This window comes from Asterias amurensis, chromosome 4 (genome assembly GCF_032118995.1).
Source record: "Asterias amurensis chromosome 4, ASM3211899v1".
Classification (NCBI taxonomy): domain Eukaryota; kingdom Metazoa; phylum Echinodermata; class Asteroidea; order Forcipulatida; family Asteriidae; genus Asterias; species Asterias amurensis.
Window position 1 is genome coordinate 23,426,577 of NC_092651.1, and position 26,597 is coordinate 23,453,173.

Below are 26,597 nucleotides of genomic sequence, written 5' to 3' on the forward strand. Positions count from 1 at the left end.
TATTTTCAAGGTGATTTATTTTCATGAATTGTTCCTGATAGAACAATTCTACAATAGCAAAAAAATCAAGATAAATAACCGTTAGTTTAAAGAGAAATGACCAACATTAATGTTGTTTTAACGAATAACATGAGTTGTCATTTCAGTAATCAATGTTTACAATTCATTCAAGTTTTTATGAAAAATTTGAAATACATTAATATACAATTAATACTTGACACAATAATTAAATAACACATCACAGCAATTAGCAAAAACGTAAAATATTCTCTATAGAGTTATTATTTGATATAAAATTGGGAAATTAACAACAAAAATGGTTTTTAATCAAGAAAAATTAGCACACAACATGCACACAACAAGACCTTTCAAGATAAAAAGTACAAGGGTTGATGCTTTTCCCTCACTTTAGCCAAATGTACGATTCACAGGGCACAATTTCATAGAGCTGCTTATGCCAAAATTATTGCTTAGCAGTTTTAATGCTTAGCAGAAATGAGCAGGATACATACCAATCACAATATTGTACATGTGACAAGGTAGTTTGGCTGCTAAGCATAATTAGGTGGTGCTTAGCTAAAAAAGCATCAGTGTAAATTTTAAAGTAACGTTCCAGAATTGGTATGAAACAAAAGTTGTGAAGATCACAGATTTACATGAAACTTAAACGGTCTGATGATGATGATAGTCGAAAACATCCCTTGAAACAGTTCTGTCTGAAATTTCATATTTGATGAGAAATAAATAATCTAATGTCGCGTTTCGAGTTTATCGCTCAGTGAGCGTTTTATTCATATTTGTTTTGGCATGGATGCAATGCAAAATTTGTAATTGGTTTTTCACTATTCTCTTGTGACCCAGTCTCAAACTTTTACAGGCTTGTCAGTTATGGTGCATTGCATAAAGTGCTTACACTGCCAGCAACTTTTTTGCTAGCAAAACCAATTCTGCAATGTTCCTTTAAACAGATGCTGACAAAAATATTCTCAGATTTAACTTTAGTGAGTTAATAATTTTATACACGTGCACCTAACATTGTCCAAGTTAATAAGCTGTACAAATATAAATATTGCTGATGATGATATTAAAAATTATTTTTCTATTATTTTCAAAAAGCACCAAAAAATGATTTGTGTCGTAACACAATATTTATGCAATTAAATATTACTTTTACATAATTTGTATTTTTGCATTGCAAAACACATGATTGTTTATGAAATCGACCCCAGTGCCTTCAAATATTGTACAGGCCTTAAAGCCATTGGACACTTTCGGTAACCAGTATTGTCCAAGGCCCACACTTCGTGTATCACAACTTATATATAAAATAACAAACCTGTGAAAATTTAGACTCAGTCGGGAGAAAATAACGGGAAAACCCACCCTTGTTTCCGCATGTTTTGCCATGTCATGACATGTGTTTAAAATAAATCCGTAAATCTCGATATCGAGAATTAATGTTGCTTTAATGTTTTCTCAAAAAGTAAAGCATTTCATTGAATAATATTTCAAGAGAAGTCTTTCACCATTACCTTCTGTAAACCCTGTAAGTTATTTGTAAACCTGTGAACCTTTTTTTTTTTTTTCTGTTCCGAAAATGTCCAATGGCTTTAAACTTCGCTCTTGAAGGGGGTACACCAATTTGCCTCTGGCACCCTCTATGAGGTTGTGTACAGGAACCCTGGGCAGGGCACTTAAAGGCAGTGGACACTATTGGTAATTGTCAAAGACTAGCCTTTACAGTTGGTGTATCTCAACATGTGTATAAAATAAAAAACCTGTGAAAATTTGATCTCAATCGGTCATCGAACTTGCGAGATAATAATGAAAGAAAAAACACCCTTTTCACACGAAGTTGTGTGTGTTTAGATGGTTGATTTCGAGACCTCAAGTTCTAAACCTGAGGTCTCGAAATCAAATTCATGGAAAATTACTTCTTTCTCGAAAACAACTCCACTTCAGAGGGAGCTGTTTCTCACAATGTTTTATACCATCAACCTCTCCCCATTACTCATCACCAAGAAAGGTTTTGTACTAATAATTATTTTGAGTAATTACCAATAGTGTCCTCTGCCTTTAAGCAAAATCATAGGGCATCACAGTGATTGCTGTGAATGCTGTGAGTTGTTTTTGAGGCCTGCTCGAAGCTTTGTTTTATTAAAGCCGCTAAATCCACTGACCACTTCAAAAAACTTCTGAAAACACATCTCTTTCCTGTTTAAGCTTTTTTCTTTTTCTCATGCTTTTCTCATGCTTTTCAAACATTGTGTATGTAGCTTTTGTTGTTTTATTGTGCATTTTCAGTTTCTGTAAGCGCTGTGATCTAGTTTTCTATGGGGAGCGTTTCTAAATACCTGTTATTATTATTGTTATTATTATTATTTGTCTACGCTACACCTCAATGTACCAACAATTAATCTAGGCTTGTGGATAATTTGTGAACACATTGAAAGTTATAGAAATAGTCTTGGACTACTACTTTAGCTTATAGACGATGTGACCTATGTTTACATTCAAACCGCCCTCTGTTGACAAAACACTACATTCGTCATATTTCGCCGGGCACTGTGTTGCGTAGTCAAAGTAAGATTGCGTACACTTTCTAGCTGGCTGCCAAACCACAAAGGTTTTGCCCGGCGGTATGCGCGCGAATCATGTTATGGTTTTCGTGTGAGGTCAGAGGTCATATCGTCTATAGGATCGTGATTAACTGTACTGCCGCGGAGTCAGTTTTGAATTGATCTTAACGTTTCGACTACCTTGCTCTAGTCATCGTCAAGAGACTGATACCTCATCATCATGCAATGCCTCTACTCCTACATTGAAAGTTGCTTACAAACTGTTCTTTCATAACAGTCAATATTACGCTTCGACTGTTGCAGGTTTCAAAACCCGCACGTGAAGTTGTAAAGGATGAAATCAAAATATTTGACTGATTAAATAAAATTAAAAGTTTTTACTGTAAACACTTCAAGGCATAACAGTTTATTACAAAAATCTCTATTCTGAAATAAGTTTAAAGCCTCAACTTGAGTTCTCTTTGTACAAAAAATCATCTAACGCTAATCAAAGTACACATTAATATAAAATAATTGTCCACAGTATTTGTCGTTACGAGAGATGGTAACCATCTTTTGCAAACTTGTATATCATAGTCAAACGTTTGCTTGGAACCAATTAAAATAAGTATATACATGTACATTACATAGCATTTTGGCTGGTTATCGTAATTTTCGGATTATAAACCGCCTGGCGTATATACCACACTTGGCCAAAATATAGAAAAAAATAGTTAAGTGTCGACGTAGAAACCGCCCAGCAAATAAACCACAGTCACAAGTACACAAAGAGAGGGGGCTGTAAGAGAGGGGGGGGGGGATATTTTTTGTCCAGTGCTTGGGTGAGATTATATCCTACTACTGGTGCGCATTATTGAGAACTACGTTGCGGTGTGTTCCATTGTGCGAGGGCAAGGGTCAATCACGTTATGTGCATCAGTCTGTGCACTCAAAAAAACATGCAAGTCTCGCGCTTCTTAAAATATTTTTTTGGGACCACTTTCGTCCCACGTATTGCTTTAACGCGTGAAAGGAAACAAATTCAGGTCCCATTGTTTGAATATGCACAAAAAATTTATTTGTGAGGGTAATTAGTGAAACGTGACGAACATTGACGCAAGTGCCAGGTTTTTGAGAGAATATAAAAGAGGGAAATCCCCATCCCTGAACTCTGCTAAAGGTGGTCCTTTCTTTTTCATATAAAATTGAAATCATTGCTTTTCAATAAAGCACCAAGCTGTTTTGTGTTGGAAGCACCATGAAAAAAAGAACAAAATATGTTTGTAATGGTAAAACATTTGCCCAATCGCTCTCACGACGATTTAATTGCGACAGACATTTAACGACTTAAGTCTAGGATGACTGGAGATCTAATTATGACATTTGCGGCGAACAGTTTGAGGATAATCTGGGGTTAAGCGAGGTGAAAGGCTGTCACAGAAACCACTTCTAAACAAACCCTAACTTCCTGCCCAAACATTAAGTTTTGTTTACTTGCATGTATATTAAACGTAGAACTACATGTACTGCAATCTAGCAAGCCATATTGAGTTCAATCCATCACTATGTAGCTTCTTTAATACAGATGTTATTTGTTATTCATAAATACCCCAGACAGATTCCCTATTCCTGTTGGTGGAGAGCACGTCACGTGGGGGTGTTTAAACGGTTGATAAAGACATAGCAGGAGTTTCTTAAGACCGGCTGGATTTGCGTGTTTGGAGTGCAAGCTTATTTAGGCCATTTTACTTGTATGCAGACGCAGTACATAGCTATCAGTACCCGCGCGTAATATATTTGTACACAATAATGTACAAACCTCGAAAAATCACTCACAAAAGATTGTCACAGCTTGTCTACAGGCCTACTTGTAACATTTTATCGCTTTTTTAAACCAAAGGGCTTTTATGAATTGGAAACAAATGAGTAGCAACTCGATCTAATGCGGCTGTTTAAAACCTTGTAAGGTGGTGGTGGGCTCTTTATCGCATGGCCATGACCATGCCGGTTTTAAACGATTTTTAAAGAACTCGTAGCCACTTTTTTATTTCCTTAGTAATAATCGTTCACCAGCCGCTCTGTTGACATCGTTGGCTGTGAGGGGTGCCTGGCAGGCTCCCCAAACCCACCGATAGGGGGCAAGTTGGGATTGTAGGAATGCTGGGACATGTTGGAGTCGTAGACCTTAGCGCGGGGCCCCCTCGCTACTGAGCTTGGACCCATTTCATTAAGTTCCTCCTCCTCAAGCCGTCTTCGGGTCTCATAGTCTTGTCTCTTGAGACCGTCTTTCAGGTGACCCCAGTTGGCACTCAGACACATCATGAAGTGAATCTGCAGAAAAGTACATTATAATCAACTAAGATTTAGCAAACGGTTTGACACATTTTTTAAATGTCTTAAAGGCAGTGGACACTATCGGTAATTGTCAAATACCAATCTCCTCACTTGGTGTATCTCAACATATTCATAAAAATAACAAACCTGTGAAAATTTGAGCTCAATTGGTCGTCGAAGTTGCGAGATAATAATGAAAGATAAAACACCCTTGTCACACGAAGTTGTGTGCATTCGGATGCTTGATTTTGTGACCTCAAATTCTAAATCTGAGGTCTCGAAATCAAATTCATGGAAAATTACTTCTTTCTCAAAAACTATGTCATTTCAGAGGGAGCCAATTCTCACACTATTTTATATTATAACACCCCTTGCAAGTATTCTGCCTGCTCATTGGTTTAGAGCGCGTCACATGACATGTCTTAGTTTTGCTAGACGACGGCCGTGTGATAGTGCGTCGGTTTGCCATGCGCTAGTCCGAAGACTAGCACACGGCGTGCAGTACCCAGACGTCCGTTGTGTGTGCGAGGATGATAAATTAATAGTCTGTAACCATTTCGGATTGCACGACACTACATGCAGCACAGTAAAAGTGTTTTGCAATCTGTATTCGCGTCGTCCGTAGATTGTAGCATTCAGGTCTGTAACTTAATAATAATAGTACAGTATTCAGAAATGTTTGGGGTGTTATAAAACAAATATTGACTGCTTTTACTCGTGCAATGGTTAAAAACTATGACTCCCTCGGTGATCCCCGTAGCGTTCTATTTTCCCTCGGCTTCGCCTCGGGAAAATAGAACGCTCCGGGGATCACCTCGGGAGTCATAGTTTTAACCATAGCACTCGAAGCAGTCAATATTTGTATACTATCAACCTCTCCCCATTATTTGTTACAGAGTAAGGTTTTATGCTAATAATTATTTTGACTATTTATAAATAGTGTTCACTGCCTTTAAACTAAAACAGTGAATCCCAAATGTATATAGCACAAACTAAAAGTAAAATAAAAAGACGGAGGATAACAAAAAGATCAAAGATATTCAAGAAATTGGATGGGAATACCATTCAGAAATACATAGAAACTTTTGCTGATGAAGGGAGAGAGAAGGGGATGGGGGGGGGGGACAGGGGGGGGGACAGGGGGGGGGGCTGGTATTGAAAGGAGGCCTTCCCAGCTAGGGCAAAGTCATCAGGAAAGACAAAACATGTTGTTCCAATTGTATGTCAAGGTCTGGTTTAACAGAGCCCAATTTCATAGAGCTGCTCAAGGAAAAAATAACGCTTACAAAATTTTCTGCTAAGTAAAAATAAGAAGGACCCTACAGATCCTACATGTGACATAATACTTAACTGGTAACTTCATTCTAGTACAAGCATAGTTTTGTTTTTGGTGCTTAGCTACTCGTTGTGCTTAAGCATCTCTATGAACTTGAAAACTATTACATGAAAATTTGCATGGGGGATAAAGAATAATCTGTCTTTATTCCCTATGCAAATTTCCATTTATTAAATCATTGCGGTACCCGCTGCTTAAATATTGGATTCAAACTGCCTCTAGCTACCGGGCAAACTCGGTGGACTAGTTGGTTTAGAATTGCAAAGGTCGTGGGTTTGAACCCCACCAAAATGTGCCTGTGATTTGTTTTTACAGAGCTTGGGGGAGTATACAGTGCTAACACACATGAATGTTTTAATTGGTAAAACCGAGAAGAAGAATAATTTAAACAAAATTATTGTTTGAAAACTACTTACCAATCCTAGTATGATCAGCAAACATCCTCCAAGCTGTAAGACGAACATCAGGAAAGCCTCACCAGCCTGTTAACAAGGAGAAAGACAATTGGTTAAACTGCAGGACTTGCAATCACAAGGTTGTGGGTTCCAATCCTCCCAAGCTAAACCAATGATTTTACGACATCTATAAGTTTTATCTTCAGAGTATGCGCTAATCTTCCAATCAGATTCGCAGAATGGAGTGGTGATAAAACCTATATTGCACAGCTAACATCACTACCTGCGTCTTGTGTGTTCTATGGTTACGCGCCAAGTTTGCTTGAAGATAACTTCGTTATCACACGCGCGCTCGTGGAAATATGGAAAATATAGAGCGTCTGCATCCTGTATCCAACTCGGCATTCGGCCTTGCAGGATATGGGACGCAGAAGCGGTACATTTTTCCGTATTCCATTCGCGCTTGTATGATAACTTATAATGTTGTCTTGTTACAGAATCACAATTTATTGATTTGTGCAATTCATAATAATAGATTTTAAACCAATGTTTGTATGAAAGAGATTGGCTGTTGCCAGCCTGGTGTTTATATCCCCTGTGGGCATGGTGGGGGTTTGTCAAGTTTCCTTGACGGGAAGAGTATTATCATACATGTTTTGCCACATATTCTCATCATTTTACTGTCCAAAGGCCATTACTATGAGATATTCTCTTAGCTTTTCCCCTCATACTGCTACATTGGAACTCCCATCATGGGGTGCATTATAACCAATACCTGTTTCGATTGAACTTGCCATCAGTTAACCACTGGATAGTGATCGAAACAGATGTTGTCGAAACCGCCAAAATGCACCCCTGTGTCAGTTTAACCTGTAATTTTTAGTTGGTGGTCAAAAGGTTTGTGACAAGCATTTTGTTCAACTTTCTCCAGTTTGTACCATTGTGCCACACACAATCACTCAGAATAAGCCATTTTGCGAAATAGATTTGAATATTGTATGGTACAGTGACGTGCTTGATCACAAATTACCACTTAAATTTAAATTCCAAAGACTATCGAGACAGTTGCTATGTCACATGATTAGGGGCAAGAGTTTGCTTAGTTATGTAAGAGATGGTGAACATTATACCTGATTCAGAATGGATGTGTATGGCACAATGGTACCAGGGTCTGCTCATCTGAAAGTTGCTATACAAAACCTTGCTCCAAACCATTTGGCATAAGTAGCAACTGTCTCTATAGTCTGACGAGGAATTCAAATGTAAGCGGTGACTTGGGACAATTAAAGCGAGTCGATGTACCAGATATTCAAATCTAACTCGCAAATGGCTTATTGGTGTGCGTTGGTGTTCTCTGCCATATCTACGCAAAAGCTTGCCCAAACCATGTGACCAAGCAACTATTTCTCGTCTAAGAAATAAAAATTTAAGTGGGCAATTGCATTTTAGAGCAAGTCATTGTACCAGACAATATTCAAATATAGCTGCCTGTGACAGTGGATCCATACTTTTAAAATTACCTCACAAAGGAACAAGACTGAAAATTAAAGCCACTGCCCACTTGACACTATTGGTAATTGTCAAAGACCAGTCTTCTCACTTGGTGTATCTCAACATATGCATAAGATAACAACCTGTGAAAATTTGAGCTCAATCTTGTCACACGAAGTTGTGTGCTTTCAAATGCTTGATTTTGAGACCTCAAATTCTAAATGTGAGGTCTCGAAATCAAATGTGGGAAAGTTAATTTTTCTAGAAAATTATGTTACTTCAGAGGGAGCCGTTTCTCACAATGTTTTATACAGCTCCCCGTTGTTACCAGTTAAGGTTTTATGCAAATTCTTTTGAGTAATTACCAATAGTGTCCACTGCCATTAAGACTACACTATTAACTGTACACCAAACTCACTCTTTCTCCAAAGGTTTTTAAATTAACTCCGCAGATATCTGTGTTGTTTGTATCACTTGGTAAATTCACAAAGCCTGCAAGGAAAAAGGAAACAAATATATTTTAAAAGTCTGAAAGTTTCTCTAGTGAATCAAGCTATTAAGTAATCCCACCGAGCAAAGTTTCAAATCTTACATAAATAATAATAAGAATAATAATAAAAGGCCTTTGTAATGCACCATATCAATCTTCAGTGTTGGTAGATACAGGCGCTATACTTCGATATTATTATTGTTACTATTATTAGATGTTCCAGGCAAAGAGAACCAAAGACAATATTAACAAAACTCTACGTGCACATAATCTGTTCCGTCCCAACTTGATAATCGTCCCAACTATAGTTGGGACTGGTCCCAACTTGAGTGTTTAAGTTGGGGCGTCCCAACTGTAGTTGGGAGTTCACATAGAGCTCAACAGTACATTTTATTTGGTAGAGATGGTCTCAACTATAGTTAGGGCAGTCATTGGTACAGTTAGGACAGTCGTTACTCTAGTTGGGACCCCCAGTCCCAACTGTAGTAATAACTTGACTTCGCTTGTTCATTGTATTGGCCCCTAGGCATGTTTATTTGTTTGATGCCCACAAGTTCATCTCTATTTGTACAAGTAGGCTCAAACTGTAACACTGTAATTTTCAACATAAAACTATATTAAGAATTTCTTGAGAATACTTAATTTACCCATTCAACAAACCCTTCTACTACGCAACGCCACGCTCCAGCCACAAAAGTACCGTCCCTTAAACTACACTGCTAAACAATTACCAACTCGATTGCTAAACAATTAACAACTTGATTTGAAGACTAGCTCACACCACGAGGCTGTGCACACACGTCAACCACCACCACACAGCATGCAGCAGAAAACAACCCTGGTACCCTGCAACGCACTGGTACCCTGCATTACTGTCCCAACTATAGTTGGGACGCCCCAACTTTAACACTCAAGTTGGGACCAGTCCCAACTATAGTTGGGACGATTATCAAGTTGGGGCGTATGAGAGAAAATAACAATTCGGAATAACATTCAATAGTTACTTAACCAATGGAAAGCAACAAAACTATGAATAGATGGATTGCACATGATGTCACTAACCACCATCTTTGATGAAACCTGCACACGTGAAACCCTGGTGAAAGGCTATCATTGGCTGAGAGTTATGCGCAGCACGCGTGCACTTTGCCATTGTTTATCATCAAATATGGCGGTCAAAGACGAAATGTACTATTAAGGAAATACATCTTTAAAAAAGTTAGTTTTTGAAACTTTGAGTAACTTTGAAAGCTGCATTAAAATTGCATAAATTAGTGTGAAAACAACCTACCGTACTGTTCCAAACTCACGCAGACAGTGCCATTAATAGGGGTACTCAATGTCATTGTGTACTGGCTGACCATGTAAGTAAAGATAACTGGTATGGCAGATGCACCACCTACAACAAGCCATATGAAAGTCACGATGTACGCAACATAAAGAGCCTAGAGTATAGATACAGAGAGAGAGGGTGTTAGTAGCTTAGTAGAGTTGAAGAGGGTTAGGCTAACTAGACCAAAATACTACACTTTCAATCATGGAGGATTAAGAAGAATCTCAAACTGGCAATGAGGTAAATAGTGCACCTTTAATTCTTCTAAGGCACTTTGATTGATTAAGAGAGGGACCTATTATTTAAAGATCGGGGTTCTTCTTTGACCTAGCTGGGGTTATATCTAAAGTAGAGCCACGTAGCAGAGAACTACTTATGAGAAGCCATGTTTTAATCACACTGTAAACAGCGCCCTCTGTTAGCGGGTATAAACACAGATATTGTTACACCTATGTCCCCTCTTCTGGTCACTCACCTCACAGGCTCGAGGGGGATAGACATGCACTATTTTGTCAATTTTTCTCAAATATACTGCATCAAGTGTAAAACAAACATGGGCTGATGGTGGGTTTAAAATACCCCAGAAAATTTACTGTTTTTTTTATTTCCGGGAATCGGCTTATCAATTAGTGTGAACCTGGCTTTTGTGGCTACATGTATACCGTCACCTTGAAAAACAAATTTTATGTTTTAATACAGAACACTTACATAATGCACACAGCTGTTCTGGTTGTCTGCATTGCTTTTAGGCCTGACGTAATCAGGCACATAATCTAAGCGGTTAGTATTCCCCATAGTAAATTTGTTTTAGTGACAGAATGCAAAATAGGAAAGGAAAGATATGTACTTGATAATAAGGAGAACGTATTTGTCCCACTTGAAAGTCAGTGCTTAAGAAACAGGATAGTTTGAGCTGTTAGGACACCCAAAGTTTGGTTAGTGGAGAAAATAACTTGAATAATTTCAGGTTCACGATGTTTTCAACACTTTCAGGAAGAAGTAGTAAGCTCTGAAAGGAGTCTGTTGGTTGAAAAACAAAAGGCTGCTTCAAGCTCAGTTCGTACTTCCTGCGAATGCAAATAATTCGCAGGGGTTGAGCTGTGCTCAACTTTTGCGAAATGTATGCAGCGAAAACATACTTGTGATGTCAAATTCACGTCAAATTTGCTTCGCATTCACAGGAAATATAAACAGGGCTTGATGCAAAAGTGTAATCGGCTGGAAAGGAGATAATGTTACCGTTCCTCTAAAACCTACACCCCATGCACCCAGTGAAGCTGGTGTCTCCACAAGTTCCCAAACAAAAAACAGTATTTGACTCTATACCTACCAGGCTGGTACAGCCCATTCCTCCGCAGCACACGCTCCTGTTGTCGTAAACTTGAATTTTACTTTGTTTGGTCGATAGGTAGCCAAACAAAACGTACAGCAACGCAAAGAAAACCATTACTGGTGTTAACACGTAGACAGTCAGTTTAAGGTAGTCAATTCTGGAGAGCATAACAAAGAAAAGAAAAGATGTAAAATGCTGAAAAGCTGGTTCTTATCTGGTTTGTTACATTATTTTACAAAAATAATAATAATAAAAGACCGTTTTTGTTTATAGCGCTCGAGGGGTGTCTCAAAGCGCTTCCAACATTATTACCCCTGGGGAGTACACAGCCTGTGCGCAATATATGCGCTACTCAGCTAAACCAATCACAAGAACCATCTCTGCCCTCACAGGTGTCGTGGCCGAGCGGTTAAGAACTCCGAATTCAAGCTCTGCTGATTCTGTTCAGCAGAGTGTGAGTTCGAATCCCGGTCGTGACACTTGTGTCCCTGAGCAAGACACATAACTGTTATTGCTTCTCTCCACCCAGGGGTAAATGGGTACCTATGAGGACAGAGATGGTTCTTGTGATTGATTTAGCCGAGTAGCTTATATTTGTTGCACGAGGCTGTATGCTCCCCAGGGAGCTGAGATGGTTTAAGGAGTGAATTAAGGTCCAGTGAAGCGCTTTGAGACACCCGTAGGGAGTGAAAAAGCGCTATATAACAACCTCAATATTATTGTTATTATTATTATTACCAATTAACCCCTAGGTGGAGAGAAGCAACTATAGTGAAGTGTCTTGCTCAATCTCGTAGGCTAACTTTCATTGTGGTACAGTGATACAAATTCTTCCGTATTAACTGAAAAGAGTTTTCACAAGACAACAAGTCTTGTAGCTAAAATGAGACCTATAATATTTCGTTGTGTTTTGTGGCGTGACATGGCTGAGCGTTCAAGTGAACTGAGCTCAAGCTCTGGTGTTTCTGATCAGCGGAGCCTTGGTTCAAGTCCAAGTCACGACACTTGTGTCCTTTCGCTAACCGCTGATTTCACAATGACCAGAATAAATATTTTCGTCTAGTTAATGAACCACAATTTCTTGATTTGTGTAATGTTCATAATCAAAGACGATAATTCAATGTTTGTATGAAGGATTGGCTGTTGCTAGCTTGGTGTTTTTTAATATCCCTTTTGTGGGAGTTTGCCGAGTTCCCTTGAATGGATCGATCAGTCTTGAAAACAAACAAACAACGCAACACAGCCATTTGTGATTCGTCCTTCGGACAGGATGTAAAGCCATCGGTCCTGCGTATTTTGTAATGCACATAAACAAAAAAACAGTACACTTATTGTTAGGAGAAGGGGTTTGCCTGTTGAGTTTTCTGGTATGGTTGGCTGCAGATTGCACAACAGCACCTTGTAATCGGTTAGTGATAATATGAGGGACGCGTTGCCTCTGATCGGGCGAGTTGGTCAATGAAATGTGTTTGAAACTGTTTGTAATGAAATGCAAATGGTTAGAAAGATGTTTTTTAAGTAGAATAGGGCCTAGTGATCCACACAAAAAAGCCTTAAAATTGCGCTGTTTTCCTTTCATTTTGCTAACTGAAATAGCAAACTGAAGATCACGTCTCATAAGGAAAACAGTCCAATTTCATAATTTTTGTTCCTAATAGAGAGTTTCTTACATGGGTGTGGCAAGTTTAGCGATACCCGTCAAAGCAAACATCTCTTCAGTGCTGTTGAGTGCCGTGAGACACGATCCACAGAATAAACCAGCTCCAAGATACACCAGAATAGAGGCCACTATTGACCCATAAGGAATATACCTTGCTGACCCACAACAACCTGGACAAAATAAATAAAAAATAATAAAAATGTTAAAATCAAAAATTCACTGAGCAATCTCGGTGGTCTAGTTGGTATGACACTGCTCTAAAATTGCAAAAGTTATGGGTTTGAATCCAACCCGGGATAAATTTGTTCTTTAGATATTTATTTCTTTTTGTTCTTTTTATATATTATTCACCGCTGAGTAGATTTTAAGGAGTTTTCAGGAGACTTCAAAGTTCTGAAAATTACTGTCCTGGTTTTTAAAGGCAGTGGACACTATTGGTAGTTACTCAAAATAATTATTAACATAAAACCTTTCTTGGTGACGAGTAATGGGGAGAGGTTGATGGTATAAACATTGTGGGAAACGGCTCCCTCTGAAGTGCCGTGATTTTCGAGAAAGAAGAAATTTTCCATGAATTTGATTTTGAGACCTCAAGTTTAGAACTTGAGGTCTCGAAATCAACCGTCTTAACGCACACAACTTTGTGTGACAAGGGTGTTTTTTTTTTTCATTATTATCTCGCAAGTTCGACGACTGAATGAGCTCAAATTTTCACAGGTTTGTTATTTTTATGCATATGGTGAGATACACTCAACTGTGAAGGCTAGTCGTTGACAATTACCAAAAGTGTCCACTGGCTTTAAGGTTTTTTCGGGAGACTAGCTAAGTTCTGAAAATTACTATCCTGCTTTTTAACTACTACTTTGGCAGAAGGTATAGAATTGGCTGGGACTACTACTTTAACTAATAGGGTTGTTAATAACTGCACTACCAAGAAGTAAGTTCTTAAATTGGTCTCTATTCATTAAAAATTCATTAAAAGGATGATTGGTTTTAAATGAGGAAACCTTGAAAAGAATAGAAAACTATGTTCCCAATCTCCAGAGTAGATGTCTAATGTCAGGGGTCGAAATTAAGTGTATTTTCATGGTAGTCAGCAGGGCTAGTAACCAAGAATTTTTAGTAGCCCTGATGTGATTTTGGTAGCCTGAAAGACACATTATGTCTCGCGTCACAGCTCAAACTTTACTATACACCATAGCACAGTCCTTTATTGTTTGTGATGATGGTTTTTGCATTAATTTTCCACTTGCCCGTCGGGCTATCAAACTGGGAAAATGAGTAGCCCGGCTGTAAATCTGGTAGTCCCGGGCTAGCGGGCTAGTGGTAATTAAGACCCCTGAATGTGGATGGTCTCGGGTTCAAATCCAATCTGAGGGGAAGTCTCAATACACAGTGCATAAACTTAGCTCAGAAACTGGTGATCAAATTACTCTCTGAACACCATTGTGGCAAAGAATAAAATTTTCCTTTAAATTCTTACAAAAATTATCAACAAATTTTATTATCAAGTAAGGATTGTTTTTTCAAAGTTTGCTTTTTAAGTGAAAAGAGTAGAGCACATTCCACACAAGAGAGAAAACTAACACTTCAGCATGTTCAGGAGTGTCATTTGGTATTTTTAGCATTGGGTTCTTTTACATGCATTACACAACACATGGGACCGACTGCTTCTGGCTCAATCCCTCGCCATAGGCCCTTAGATGTGTACATCTAGATAATAATTTTTTTATGTAAAATAAAATCCATTAGCGATTTGATGATATCGTATTCATCACACACACAACTGCATCATAATGGCTCTGTTATATTGGTTAACTGTAGAAAATGACCCAAGGGGATTCAAAATAAATTAGCCAAACTGATATACATGACATGGAGCATAACAACATCTTCTGTTATGACTGCATGTGATTAACACCGACGATATCTGATCAATTGTGTGTATAGTTGTAATAATTTCACATAACGATTTTCCTGAAATAAAATTCATACATTGTTCATTGAGCATGAACAATAATCGGTCCTTACAAAAATACAGGAACATTTTATTTAGAACAAGGGCCGACTTACATTGTTAATTGGTGTAGACATTAGGCCTGGGCGAATTATTCGAATATCCGATTAATGGCGAATAGGTTTTCCTATCCGTAACCGCGAATGCCTTTTTTTTCTTAACCGGATATCTCCATAGGGCGCGAATACCTACATGTATTTACAAACCGGATAATTCTGTAATTACAACGAGTAACCGGATATTCTTTAACTATCCGAATATCCGCGGACGTCAAGCACAACTGATATGAATGTTTTGTCTGAATCCTTATGAAACTTCTATTAAGACAGCATAAAACAGCAGAAATTAAGTATTTAACTATGCTCACCTCCGTGAAGAGTTAAAACAATGACATTTCTGACGTAACTTGTTCAAAGATTACAAAAGTTTTCCTTCACGTAGAGTCAATCACGATCAAAAGAAAAAGCAAATCGCCATCTTTAAATTAGATCCGGTCATTTTTATGAATGAACCCGAGTGACACTGTCTTAAACTAATATCAATCCGCCCATAAGATCTCATTCACAAACGAACAGCGCCCTCTAGTGGCAAAAAAACTATTCGAATATCCGGTTAATTTCGGATAGTTGGCCAGCGGTATCCGAATAACAAAATTTCACTATTCGCCAAGCACTAGTAGACATTAATAATGCAATTTCCTAGCACAAGGAATCGTTAATCAGTGTATAAAATAGGAGAAAAATCTTCCTTCAGGCAAATTCAAACCTTAATAATGGAACTGCCGTTGATTTTCACAAAACTCTTCCCAACTTAAGACTAACCTTAGGACTTAGGACGAGTCCCAACCCTGCATTGTAGCATGCAGACCTTAAGATTAATTTTAAGTTACTCGAGTTACTCGTCCTAACTCAAGATAAGACGAGTCCTAACTCTTTGTGAAATCGACGGCTGGGTTCTTCTATCTGTCTATAGTGCTTTATCATACAACCCTACGGTGAATGAAAATGCTCATTATTGTCAATCAACAGGATAAACAGCTGTGTTTTTAATTATGAGACCCATTCTAAACTTTCTTTACACTCAGTCTCGCAACATTTTTCTTTCTTTGAGGCTGTATAATAAAATGAATAGATTGGTTTTTTTTCATACAAAATAAAACAAATAGCCCTATAATAAAACAATTTAAAAATACATTTGAATTTATTTTTTCTAGATTGCACCTCAGAGCCCCTTTGTAAAACTCCTGTATCATTCTTCCCATGCATATAAACTATCAGCCAATTAATAAACCAAAATGCAGCCGAAATGCAAACAAAGACACATTTGTGTATTCTTATTTTTGTTTTTTACTTCAGATCAAATTCACAAAAATCTTCAAGATAACAACCATAGAATGACCCAGATTGGATAGTAGGGATTTTCCGAGGACTTGCATTTAGACCAAACTTCAAAAGTTTGGGTCCAGAAAGCCCCCCCCCCCACAGTTTTGGACAATCCTGGGGATGCCCCTGTCTGATAAGAAACAAACATTTTACAATTCAAATGTATAAATAATAGTTTAAAAGGCACTTTTCCATCAAGATCAAAATAGTCAATTGTATTTCCTGATTCAAATAAGCATACCTGCCTCTCTCACAAACATTGTTAAAGGGAAGGTACACATTGTTTTTTTTTTATACTCAAAACAAATATTAACTTAAAAACTGACTTGGTAACGAGCATTGGAGAGCTGTTAAAACATTGTGGGAAACGACTCCCTCTGAAGTAACGCGGTTTTTGAGAAGGAGGTAATTTCTCACTAAAATAATAAAAGACTTCTAGCTAGAAGTCCTTATTCCTATCTGAAAGTACGTGACAAATTCATCCAACAAGGGTGTTTTTTCTTTCATCATTTTCTGGCAACTTCGATGACCAATTGAGCTCAAATTGTCACAGGCTTGTTATTTTATGCTTATGATGGGATACACCAAGTGAGGACACTGGTCTTTGACAATTACCAAACGTGTTCAATGCCTTTGACACAAGGATGCAATATCACACCTGTGTTTTAATTATGCGCTGCAGCCTTATTTCATGCCATGCCGTAAAAGCAGCTGACTTGTTTTATATGTTCTTTACAAACTGGGTGTGTCCCATGTGTTTGTTTGCCATCCTCGTTAAAAGATCTCGCTCGTTCACACAAGGGACACTTATCACAACCATGCCGGCCGTAAAACAAACACTTCAAGCCCTCATGATTAATTAACTTTAATTCATAGTATATGACTGGTATTGTGCATTTTACAATTCAGAAAGAAAATACATACATGTACCAATTAAAAAAACAACAAAATGCTCAAATTAGCATAGGCTGTGTCGGATTTATTTATTTTTGAAGTGGATTTGAGGGATGTTTGTAAATGTATTTCTGCAAAACTGTGTTTTTAGTTAACAGCTGACTTGCCAGAGTAGTATTGTTTTTTCCCTCATTGTTGATAAATATAAGCTCTGTATACTCAGTACTTTCTTGAATTCTGTGAACAAAAATCATCTGAGGCATATTATTACTTGGGTGAGATTCAAACCCATGACCTTTAAATTTTTAACATCTATGAAAACTTATAAGAAATAATCGCTCAGGCTGTGTTCCAATAGGTGGCTATAGATATGGCTACGGCTGCATCGCCGTGATTAATACATTAAAGCCATTGGACACTTTCCGTACAGAATAAAAAAATAAAGGTTCACTTTACAAATAACTTACAGGGTTTACAGAAGGTAATGGTGAAAGACTTACTCTTGAAATATTATTCCATGAAATGCTTCACTTTTTGAGAAAACATTAAAACAATATCAATTCTCGTTATGGAGAATTACGGATTCATTTTAAAACACATGTCATGACACTGCGAAACGTGCGGAAACAAGGGTGGGTTTTCCCATTTTTTTCTCCCGACTCCGATGACCGATTGAGCCTAAATTTTCACAGGTTTGTTATTTTATATAAGTTGTGATACACGAAGTGTGGGCCTTTGATAATACTGTTTACCGAAAGTGTCCAATGGCTTTAAAGCATAGGCTGCCCTTAGCAACACACTTAGATACAGCCATAGCCAGTAGCCGCTAATTCAGACAGGATCCTCGGATTATAACAGCTGATTGGAATGGGAACCCTATTACTTCACTCTTGACACATAGCATGTGGTAATTATCAGTTGGTTTTAAAGGGAGGGTACAACGTTGTCAATTATTCCAAAAAATTGATGACCATAAAAATGTACAATTTTTGTAAATAACACTGAAGAGCTGTTGATAATTGCTCAACAATTTACTTTGAGGTAATATAGTTTTAGAGAAACTGTAATTTTTCACCAACAAAGTCAATTTGAATCTGAGAAAGACTTCAGGCATGAAGCCTTCTGCAGGCATCTGAAAGCACACAATTATGTGCAACAAACTTTGGGTGGTTTTACTTTCATTATTTTCTTGAAACTTTGATGAAAAATTGAGCCAAAATATGAACATCCACCTTAGTTTATCCATACGTGTATGTTGGAATACACCAAGTGAGGATACTTGTCTTTGACAAATAACCATTCCAAGTTTACCCTTCCTTTGAAGACAGTGGACACTATTGGTAATATTGATGTCAAAGATCGGTCTTCTCACTTGATGTATCTCAACATATGCATGAAGTAACAAACCTGTGAAAATTTGAGCTCAATTGGTCATCGAAGTGATATAATAATGAAAGAAAAAACACCCTTGTCACATGAAGTTGTATGCTTTCAGATACTTGATTTTGAGACCTCAAGTTCTAAATCTGAGGTCTCGAAATAAAATTTGTGGAGGATTACCTCTTTCTGGAAAACTATGTCACTTCACAGGGAGCCGTTTCTCACAATGTTTTATACTATCAACAGCTCCCCATACTCGTTACCAAGTAAGGTTTTGTGCTTATTATTTTGAGTAATTACCGATAGTGTCCACTGCGTTTAAAGGGGCACTTCAATGGAGAAATTGCCAACTATCTGCTGGGCAGTGTGCCTCTATTGCCCTTGTGAAGTATCAGGGCCCAATTTCATAGAGCTGCTAAGCATGAAAATTTGCTTAGCATGGAATTTCTTCCTCAAGTGATAAAAACAGGATTACCAACCAAATTTCCATTTGTTGCATATTGTTTGTTACTGGTATTCAGCTGATGTTTGCTTATCCTGAATATCATGTGGAAATTTGATTGGTAATCCTGTTTTCATCAAGGAAGAAATGTCATGCTTAGCAAATTGTTGTGCTTAGCAGCTCTATGAAATTGGGCCCAGGACTGGAGTAGAAACTAGGAACCCTCAAATAGTTGTACGAAGTCATAAAACACTTGGATATGATCCAATTTGAATCAATCATCAACGACAAAAATGAGACACCCCCCCCCACAAGGTACAAATGTCAGACCTGCAAATATGCAAAAAATATGAAGGAAATTGTCAACCCCACTCATTTTTGTGCAGCGTTTTTTTGTTTGTTTTCTGCGGTGCCTTTCAATTGAATACTCTAAAAGAGTGGACAGTCTCGTCAATATATGCTGGACACCAACAATACAACCCCAGAGGTTCCAAAATAAATTGCTAATTCATGCACAGTAACAGAAGTGTACCTCTACACTTGAATAATTTATAAACGGTTTTTTTTGTGTGTAAATTTCTGCATAATTTTGTAACTGTTCAATCAGTCATCTTATATTACTAGTTAACTGCCAGGTCAGTCTAATTATGTGCATTTTGCTCCTATTAGGACTAAGGTCGTTAGTGCAATTTGTTTTGGGTTTCGTGAAATTGCTTTTGCATATTATTATGAAGTTCCTAGTAAATGTTTTTTTTTGTTCAAGCTGGTCTCCAAAGTATTTGTTTAGCAAAAAGAAACATTCATATTCTATAATTATGGAAAGGTTTGCGTTAACACCATGTATTGACTATCTCTAATGAATTGGGGTGGTTCATATTGTACATTAATACAATTATATCTTGATTTTCAACTTTTGTTTTTCAAATTGAATGCATTTTTCATTTTTATGACCTTTTGATCATTGCGCATATGGAATTTGCAGTTTATGACCTTATAGCACTGAGATGACGATTTATGACTTATTGTTGAACGTGATCGTTGATTCTGTTTTATCACTAATACATGTACTACACAATACAGGCTCATAAACTCTATATAAAGGGTATGTACATGTATAACAATTATCATTTAGACTATATGCAGGTTATCAGAGAATATCACGTACAGTAGCTTATACTTATACTAAATTGTGTAAGGTATCAACACAGCCACAACCATATGGGTACACTTTCAAAATGAACAAATCAGATAAATATTAGAGTATCTCTTTGCAGATCTTATAAGCCTATTATAGGACAAACCCAAACACTTTTTATTCATCAATGACTTGTTTTTAAAACTTAATTAACACAGTGATAACTGCATATATCAATGGTTTTCAAAATGGACACTAAAACAAAATGTGTACCAATACTCAGGCCTAGATTTATACGCAGCCCATGGAGGCCACGGGCCCCGTGTTGCCCCTAGCCTGGGCCTTGGTGCCCCTTCAAAAGTTCCCCTTTCCTAATTTAGTAAGTCGTCCTAACTCAAGATAAGACTAGTCTTAACTTTTTGTGAAATCCACCCCTAAAAGGCTGTCCAATCACAAACAAATTTCAACAAATACACCGCCCATCATATTATTAATAAAATAAATTACTCACCCATGCTGGTTAATTTCTGTAAATCCTTCAGAAATTAAGTGAATGATATTTCTCCGCTGGCTTTGCCGCTACCCTGCTTCTTGCTTTAGTCCCTCTCAGGTTCTATTCCGACAACGACGATCATGCTGATTATAACATGGGTGTTCCCGAACCTGGAAGTGATCTTTGGAACTGCACACAAAGCTGGGTGACGAGGAGCTACAAAACACACAAACAAACACAACACCTATCAGTAACACTGGCTGAATAAAGAACTGCATTGTTCTTTCATTGCAGAGAAATGGCTGTGGGTTTCACTGGTATTTATCGTATTATCGTATGGACAGGTTTTCTGATAGGATCGAATGTAATCCCACAATGTTGAGTCAACAGTTTATAATTCTTGTTTGAATTACTAGGTTCTATTTTTCTGTTCAGTGCAATGGATGAACTTTTAATTAATTAATGAGTTGTTTTGAAATTGAACTCTCGGAGGAAACCATTAAGGAGGATTATCTATGGGTTTCCTGCAAATGACTTGTCAAATACCTAACTTGTAAATTGGTTTCTCCTGGTACAATGTCCCCCACAAAAAAAATTGTAAAAAACCCTGATATTAATTATGCAAAAACAAACAAATAAATTAATTAAAAACCATCTAGCCAACACACATTCTCCCCAACAAACAAACAAACACCCCAAGCAAAAAAAACAAAAACAATATTAATATATTAATTGATAGACCAAGCTATGTAATAATAACATGAATAATGACAAAAACATATTGACCAAATAAATAAAAATAAAAAATGAATTTCAATGACAGTGGAATAGTATACTCAAATGTCACTGCATGTTTGTTTACAATTTACCCCCCACCTGCCAAAATACCCGAATACCAATGAGCACTGCAGTTATAAATCCACTGGTCTCATACTAACAGTCTCTTAGCAATAACAACATCAAATCTCCATTTGATGCTGTCTCGACCAGTAACTAAGATTGACAGCCCCCCCCCCTCCTCACATGCAAAGTTAATTTCACAGTGTTGTGAACACACAAAAAACATATGTGAGTTAAAGACCCGGACACTATTGGTAGTTGTCAAAGAGGTTGGTCGCCTTCTCACTTGGTGTATCTCAACATATGCATAAAATAACAAACCTGTGAAAATTTGAGCTCAATTGGTCGTTGATACTGTAGTAATGAAAGAAAAATAACCGTTGTCACACGAAGTTGTGTGCGTTTAGATGGTTGATTTTGAGACCTTAAATTCTAAATCTGAGGTCTCTAAATCAAATTCGTGGAAAACTACTTCTTTTTTTGAAAACTATGGCACTTCCGAGGGAGCCATGTCTCACAATTTTTTATACTATCAACCTCTCCCCATTACTTGTCACCAAGTAAGGTTTTATGCTAATAATTATTTTGAGTAATTACCAATAGTGTCCACTGCCTTTAATCACGACTTTATTAAATCCGTGTTTCTGCAATCCTTACATCACAACGTGTGACCATGGAGGTAGAAATCCTACCTCCGAGGTGAAACGTGTGATCCTTCTAATGAGAGGTTCGGCTTGCTGTAATTAAAAATGGCCGACAGAGTCTACTGCATTCTATAATTAAATGAGTTGATTAATTCTGACCGGGCTTTCAAGGGAAGGAGTGACCTGGCATGCTTGGCATTTGGTTGTTTGCTTGCCACTTTAATTAACTTTAAACACAAGTGTTAGAGCATTGTATTGTTTGTTTGGTGATCAGTTAGTTTAAACCAACACAATTTCAGCTGATCCAATGTGGACCAACTGCTGCTGCTCCAAGTCAACGTTTTACAAAGGTGATTCACAATCCAGGGATACTACTTGGAATTGTCATGAAAGATCTACCAGTACAAAGACAATCGTCACATTTTAAAGATGCTATGTCAGATTTTTGGCCCCAAACATTAAAAAATAGATTTTTTTGAGTGAATGGTATTTCAAAGAGTATCACCTGCTCTAACAAAAAAAAGTTTAACTTTTACTTTTAATGGTCAGGAACCATGACAAAAGTTTACAACGTTTCTTATATAACACATAAGAATTGGTCACGTGATATGTTGTCAGGATCCGACAAAAACTAATTTTGAGCACTTTATTTCACTGCTACTAATAATTGGCGGACTTTTTCGAGCAATGGCTCAAATGAAAGCTTGTAACTTTCTCGACCCCCATCAAAATACCCATTGAATTTTAAATCAAAATTTTGGGGTCAAATCGGCAAAAAATCTGACATAGCATCTTTAACTGCCAGCAAGGTCACCTTGGCAAAATACAATTGATATTTAAGGGGCTCCATGGTTAAACTCATCTTCCAAACGCCATAATTTATAGAGCTTTTATGAAAGTGGGAAACTCTTCTTGACTTTTTAACTGGCAAAAAAATTCCCTTTAAAATAAACAGACCAAATTTTTGTTCTCATGTCTGATGACGTCATGTTTCAAATAAAATTACCCAATCAAATAAACTCACTGATTCCAACCATTTTATTTAGAGGTTAGACATGTTAGAGACTTGATTTTGTTCCCCCACTTTCATGAGGTGTCTAATCTAAAAGAAATGAGTGCACCATAAAACTGATTTCAACCTGTGTCTCCCTCAGTATGAGTCAGGTCAAACAAAGTGAAAATAGTTTCTAGAGTATAACTTCATTTTAGAGGGAAATATTTCACAAATAATAATGGTTCAAAAATAAACTTCTTAATCAGTGAGCAGTCAACTAGGTATTTTTGCATCCTTCCATAATATTCTGGGTGCTCTTAACACAGTGTCCACAGATTTATCATTAAGCTTAAAAAGTTTGAAGATAATGATAGTAGAAAACTTCCCTCAAAATTTTACTTTCTGAGGTGCTGTAGTTTTTGAGAAATGAGTAAAACAATGTCGCAAAAATTAGTTTAGTCTCAGTTTTAGCATGTAAAAACGTTTAACAAGTTATGGTATTTTACCATACATCAGTATACCATAAACTGATTAATGCGTTTTACATGCAAAATAATTTTGGCCTCACTGACAGACTGAGACGAAAATTATTTTCATGACATTATTTGTTTAACCCGTTTTCAAAAAGCTACAGCACCTCAGCAAGTAATATTTTAAGGGAAGCTTTCTACCATCATTATCTTTAAACCGAGTAAGTTTAATGTAGTGTTTAAAAAAGTACTGTATCTAGACGATGTGACCTCATGATTCGCACGCATACCACCGGGCAAAACCTGTTTTGGCAGCCACCTAGAAAGTGTATGCAATTTTACCATGACGACATGTCTTTTTGCCAGGCGAAACATGACGTATACAGTGTTTTTTCAACAGAGCCAGTTTAAATGTAAACATAGGTCACATCGTCTATATACATAAACCCCTTACACAGGCTTGTCACGAATGTAAAATATTGTTTGTTTGTATAAAAAAACAAGTCTGTGTTTACAACATTAGGACATATATTAGAACCTTGCTGCAATAAAAAAAGTTTGTTTAGTTTTGAGTTTTGGAATAAGGTTACAATTTGTTCAGTGTCTGCACAGGGAGGCAAAAGCTTTGAGTGTGGTACTCGCAGTGCCTACTTTATGGAGGCTGTTGAAATCACAAGAAGGCTACTCATGACCTTTTGCAAACTGGGTTCTGAACTAGCCACTTGAAATGATTGACAAAATTAATAAATCATCTTGACATTTTCAAAGTTGTAAGCACAAAATGTTTCCATTCTGGGTTTATTGTGTGAAATTTGAGGTATTTAAAGGCAGTGGACACTATTGGTAATTACTGAAAATATTTATTAGCATAAATGACGTACATTAGCATTGTGACGTACCTCATGCATATATTAAGATAGGCGTATTATAGTTCTAGACTTGATTCAAGTCTTAGATCGCGTTTATTCTTCTGCAGCTCAGACACGAAAAACGCCCCCTCATTATAAGCTATCATGCACCCTAACTCGCAATCTAAGACTAAATGACAAAGGTTGATCCCAAGAGGGCCCTGTTTGTAGCGGCTATCAGGAGGACCAAAAAGCCCTGATCAAAGACTTGGAACCAAGTCTAATAGTTCTGCTGAAACAATACAACTAAAACACACCAGGGATCGGGACCATTTTACCTTCCTATTTACACACAATATTCTTGTTAGTGTTTAAAGGCAGTGGACACTATTGGTAATTACTCAAAATAATTATCCGCATAAAACCTCACTTGGTAAAGAGTAATGGGGAGAGGTTGATAATATAAAACATTGTGAGAAACGGCTCCCTCTGAAGTGACGAAGTTTTCGAGAAAGGAGTAATTTTCCACGAATTTGATTTCGAGACCTTAGATTTAGAATTTGAGGACTTGAAATCTAGCATCTGAAAGCACACAACTCCGTGTGACAAGGGTGTTTTTTATTTCATCATTATCTCGCAACTTCGACGACCAATTGAGCTCAAATTTTCACAGGTTTGTTATTTTATGCATATTATGTTTAGATATCCCAAGTGAGAAGACTAGTCTTTGACAATTACCAATAGTGTACATTGTCTTTAATTGTTCAGTACTTTTAGTCAATTGTTATTAAAATACAATCTTGGTGTAATGCACAGTTGATCATTTTGTGGGAATCGCACAAAACTCTTATAATAAATTATAATTAAAGTGCTTAGCCGCAACAAATCCTGCTTAGCACTTGACTCTTGGTCCCTGAATAACACCTGGGTTAGTTGTTATAACGTTGTGATAACAACTCACTCCCACAAGACGTCAATGCTCGGTATCGCATAGTTCTGCACTTTGTGTAAATTGCTCGCTGACTATGTGTTTGGTTGACGCAAGTTGAAGGTGATTTGGCTGCATATAGTAGGCCGCCAATGATCAGTTGCAAGCATGGGCGCAAGAAAGTGTGAGTGGAAAACGTCAATTTCAATTTTCTTTTCACAAAATATTAACACCAAGACAATTCAACAATTTTAAATAATGCGGGCTTGGAGTTCCAACTACTACAAGGAACATTGAGTAAAAGTTCAGACTCCCGAGTTAGGTAGAAATAGCTTAAACAGGGTGAAATTTGTTCGCAATGGTACGGGACCTTTTTACCCTGGACTCCGTCGCGTTGCCTGCCACGGAGGAGTCCAACCTGGGCTAGTCCAGGACCCATTTTCAGTGCCTAATGTACATAATGAATGGGCACATACAGAAACAGAAAATCCATGCCTACGTGAAGCATATTTCACGCGTGAGCAGGGATTATTTTGGGTGCATGCGTGCTCCACGTTTCTGTATGCATTCTTTGCTTACTTAGCTATCGAAGAAGTTTGTCACCCTGATGACTGACACTGAGTGTAGACTGTAGGTTTAAATTGAAGAATGGTGCTCACGAGCGCAGAATTTGTTGGTAAGCAGAGCCATGAAATTGGACCGTGATGCTTTGACGATGCTTTGACGTAGGTAGGGCAGAAGCGGGGGAGTACAGCCTAATTGGCCCTAAGTTCTGGAGTGATCTGATTAAATCAATTCACCAGTAAATAGTTCCCTAGTTCCAGAATCAACTCAAAGTGCAGTAAAAATTCGGCCATTCAAAGAAAAAACATTTTGTTATAAATTAACTGCATGCCTAATTCTACCTCCATGATGCAAGTCATAAGAAAAACTCGCACAGAGACGAGAGGGACAGTCACTGTTACATTTTACAGTCACACACATCTTCTGTCGGTAAATAAGTAGGTCATCATTATTAAGACTACTCAAAAATTATCCTGATCAAGCTTGAATACAACATCATGATGCCAGTGATTTTACTATACCATAGAGCTATATAAAAGAACCAAAACTCACCGTGTTCGACTAGGAAAAGGCGATTTCTGATGACTTCTGTAGCAAGTCGTGCTGAAATTTGACACCGCCAGTCTGATCGTAAAC

General features: G+C 37.5%; 1 protein-coding gene across 1 annotated transcript; it reads right to left on the reverse strand.

The window, feature by feature from the left end:
• On the reverse strand, nucleotides 1-26,597 carry LOC139936683 (neuronal membrane glycoprotein M6-a-like). Its single transcript, XM_071931549.1, has 8 exons — nucleotides 26,514-26,597; nucleotides 20,692-20,889; nucleotides 12,941-13,100; nucleotides 11,268-11,427; nucleotides 9,896-10,049; nucleotides 8,533-8,606; nucleotides 6,645-6,710; nucleotides 1-4,889 (listed from the first exon to the last, which is right to left on the reverse strand). Exons 2-8 carry the CDS (start codon nucleotides 20,693-20,695, stop codon nucleotides 4,611-4,613), a joined length of 897 nt encoding a protein of 298 aa, XP_071787650.1. The 5' UTR covers nucleotides 20,696-20,889; nucleotides 26,514-26,597; the 3' UTR covers nucleotides 1-4,610.

Coding starts and splice junctions, on each gene's coding strand:
- LOC139936683 (XM_071931549.1), bottom strand. Junction 8,607..9,895: donor CGTGAGTTTGGAACAGTACG/GTAGGTTGTTTT, acceptor TTTTCCTTGCAG/GCTTTGTGAATTTACCAAGT. Junction 6,711..8,532: donor TAAAAACCTTTGGAGAAAGA/GTGAGTTTGGTG, acceptor CCTTGTTAACAG/GCTGGTGAGGCTTTCCTGAT.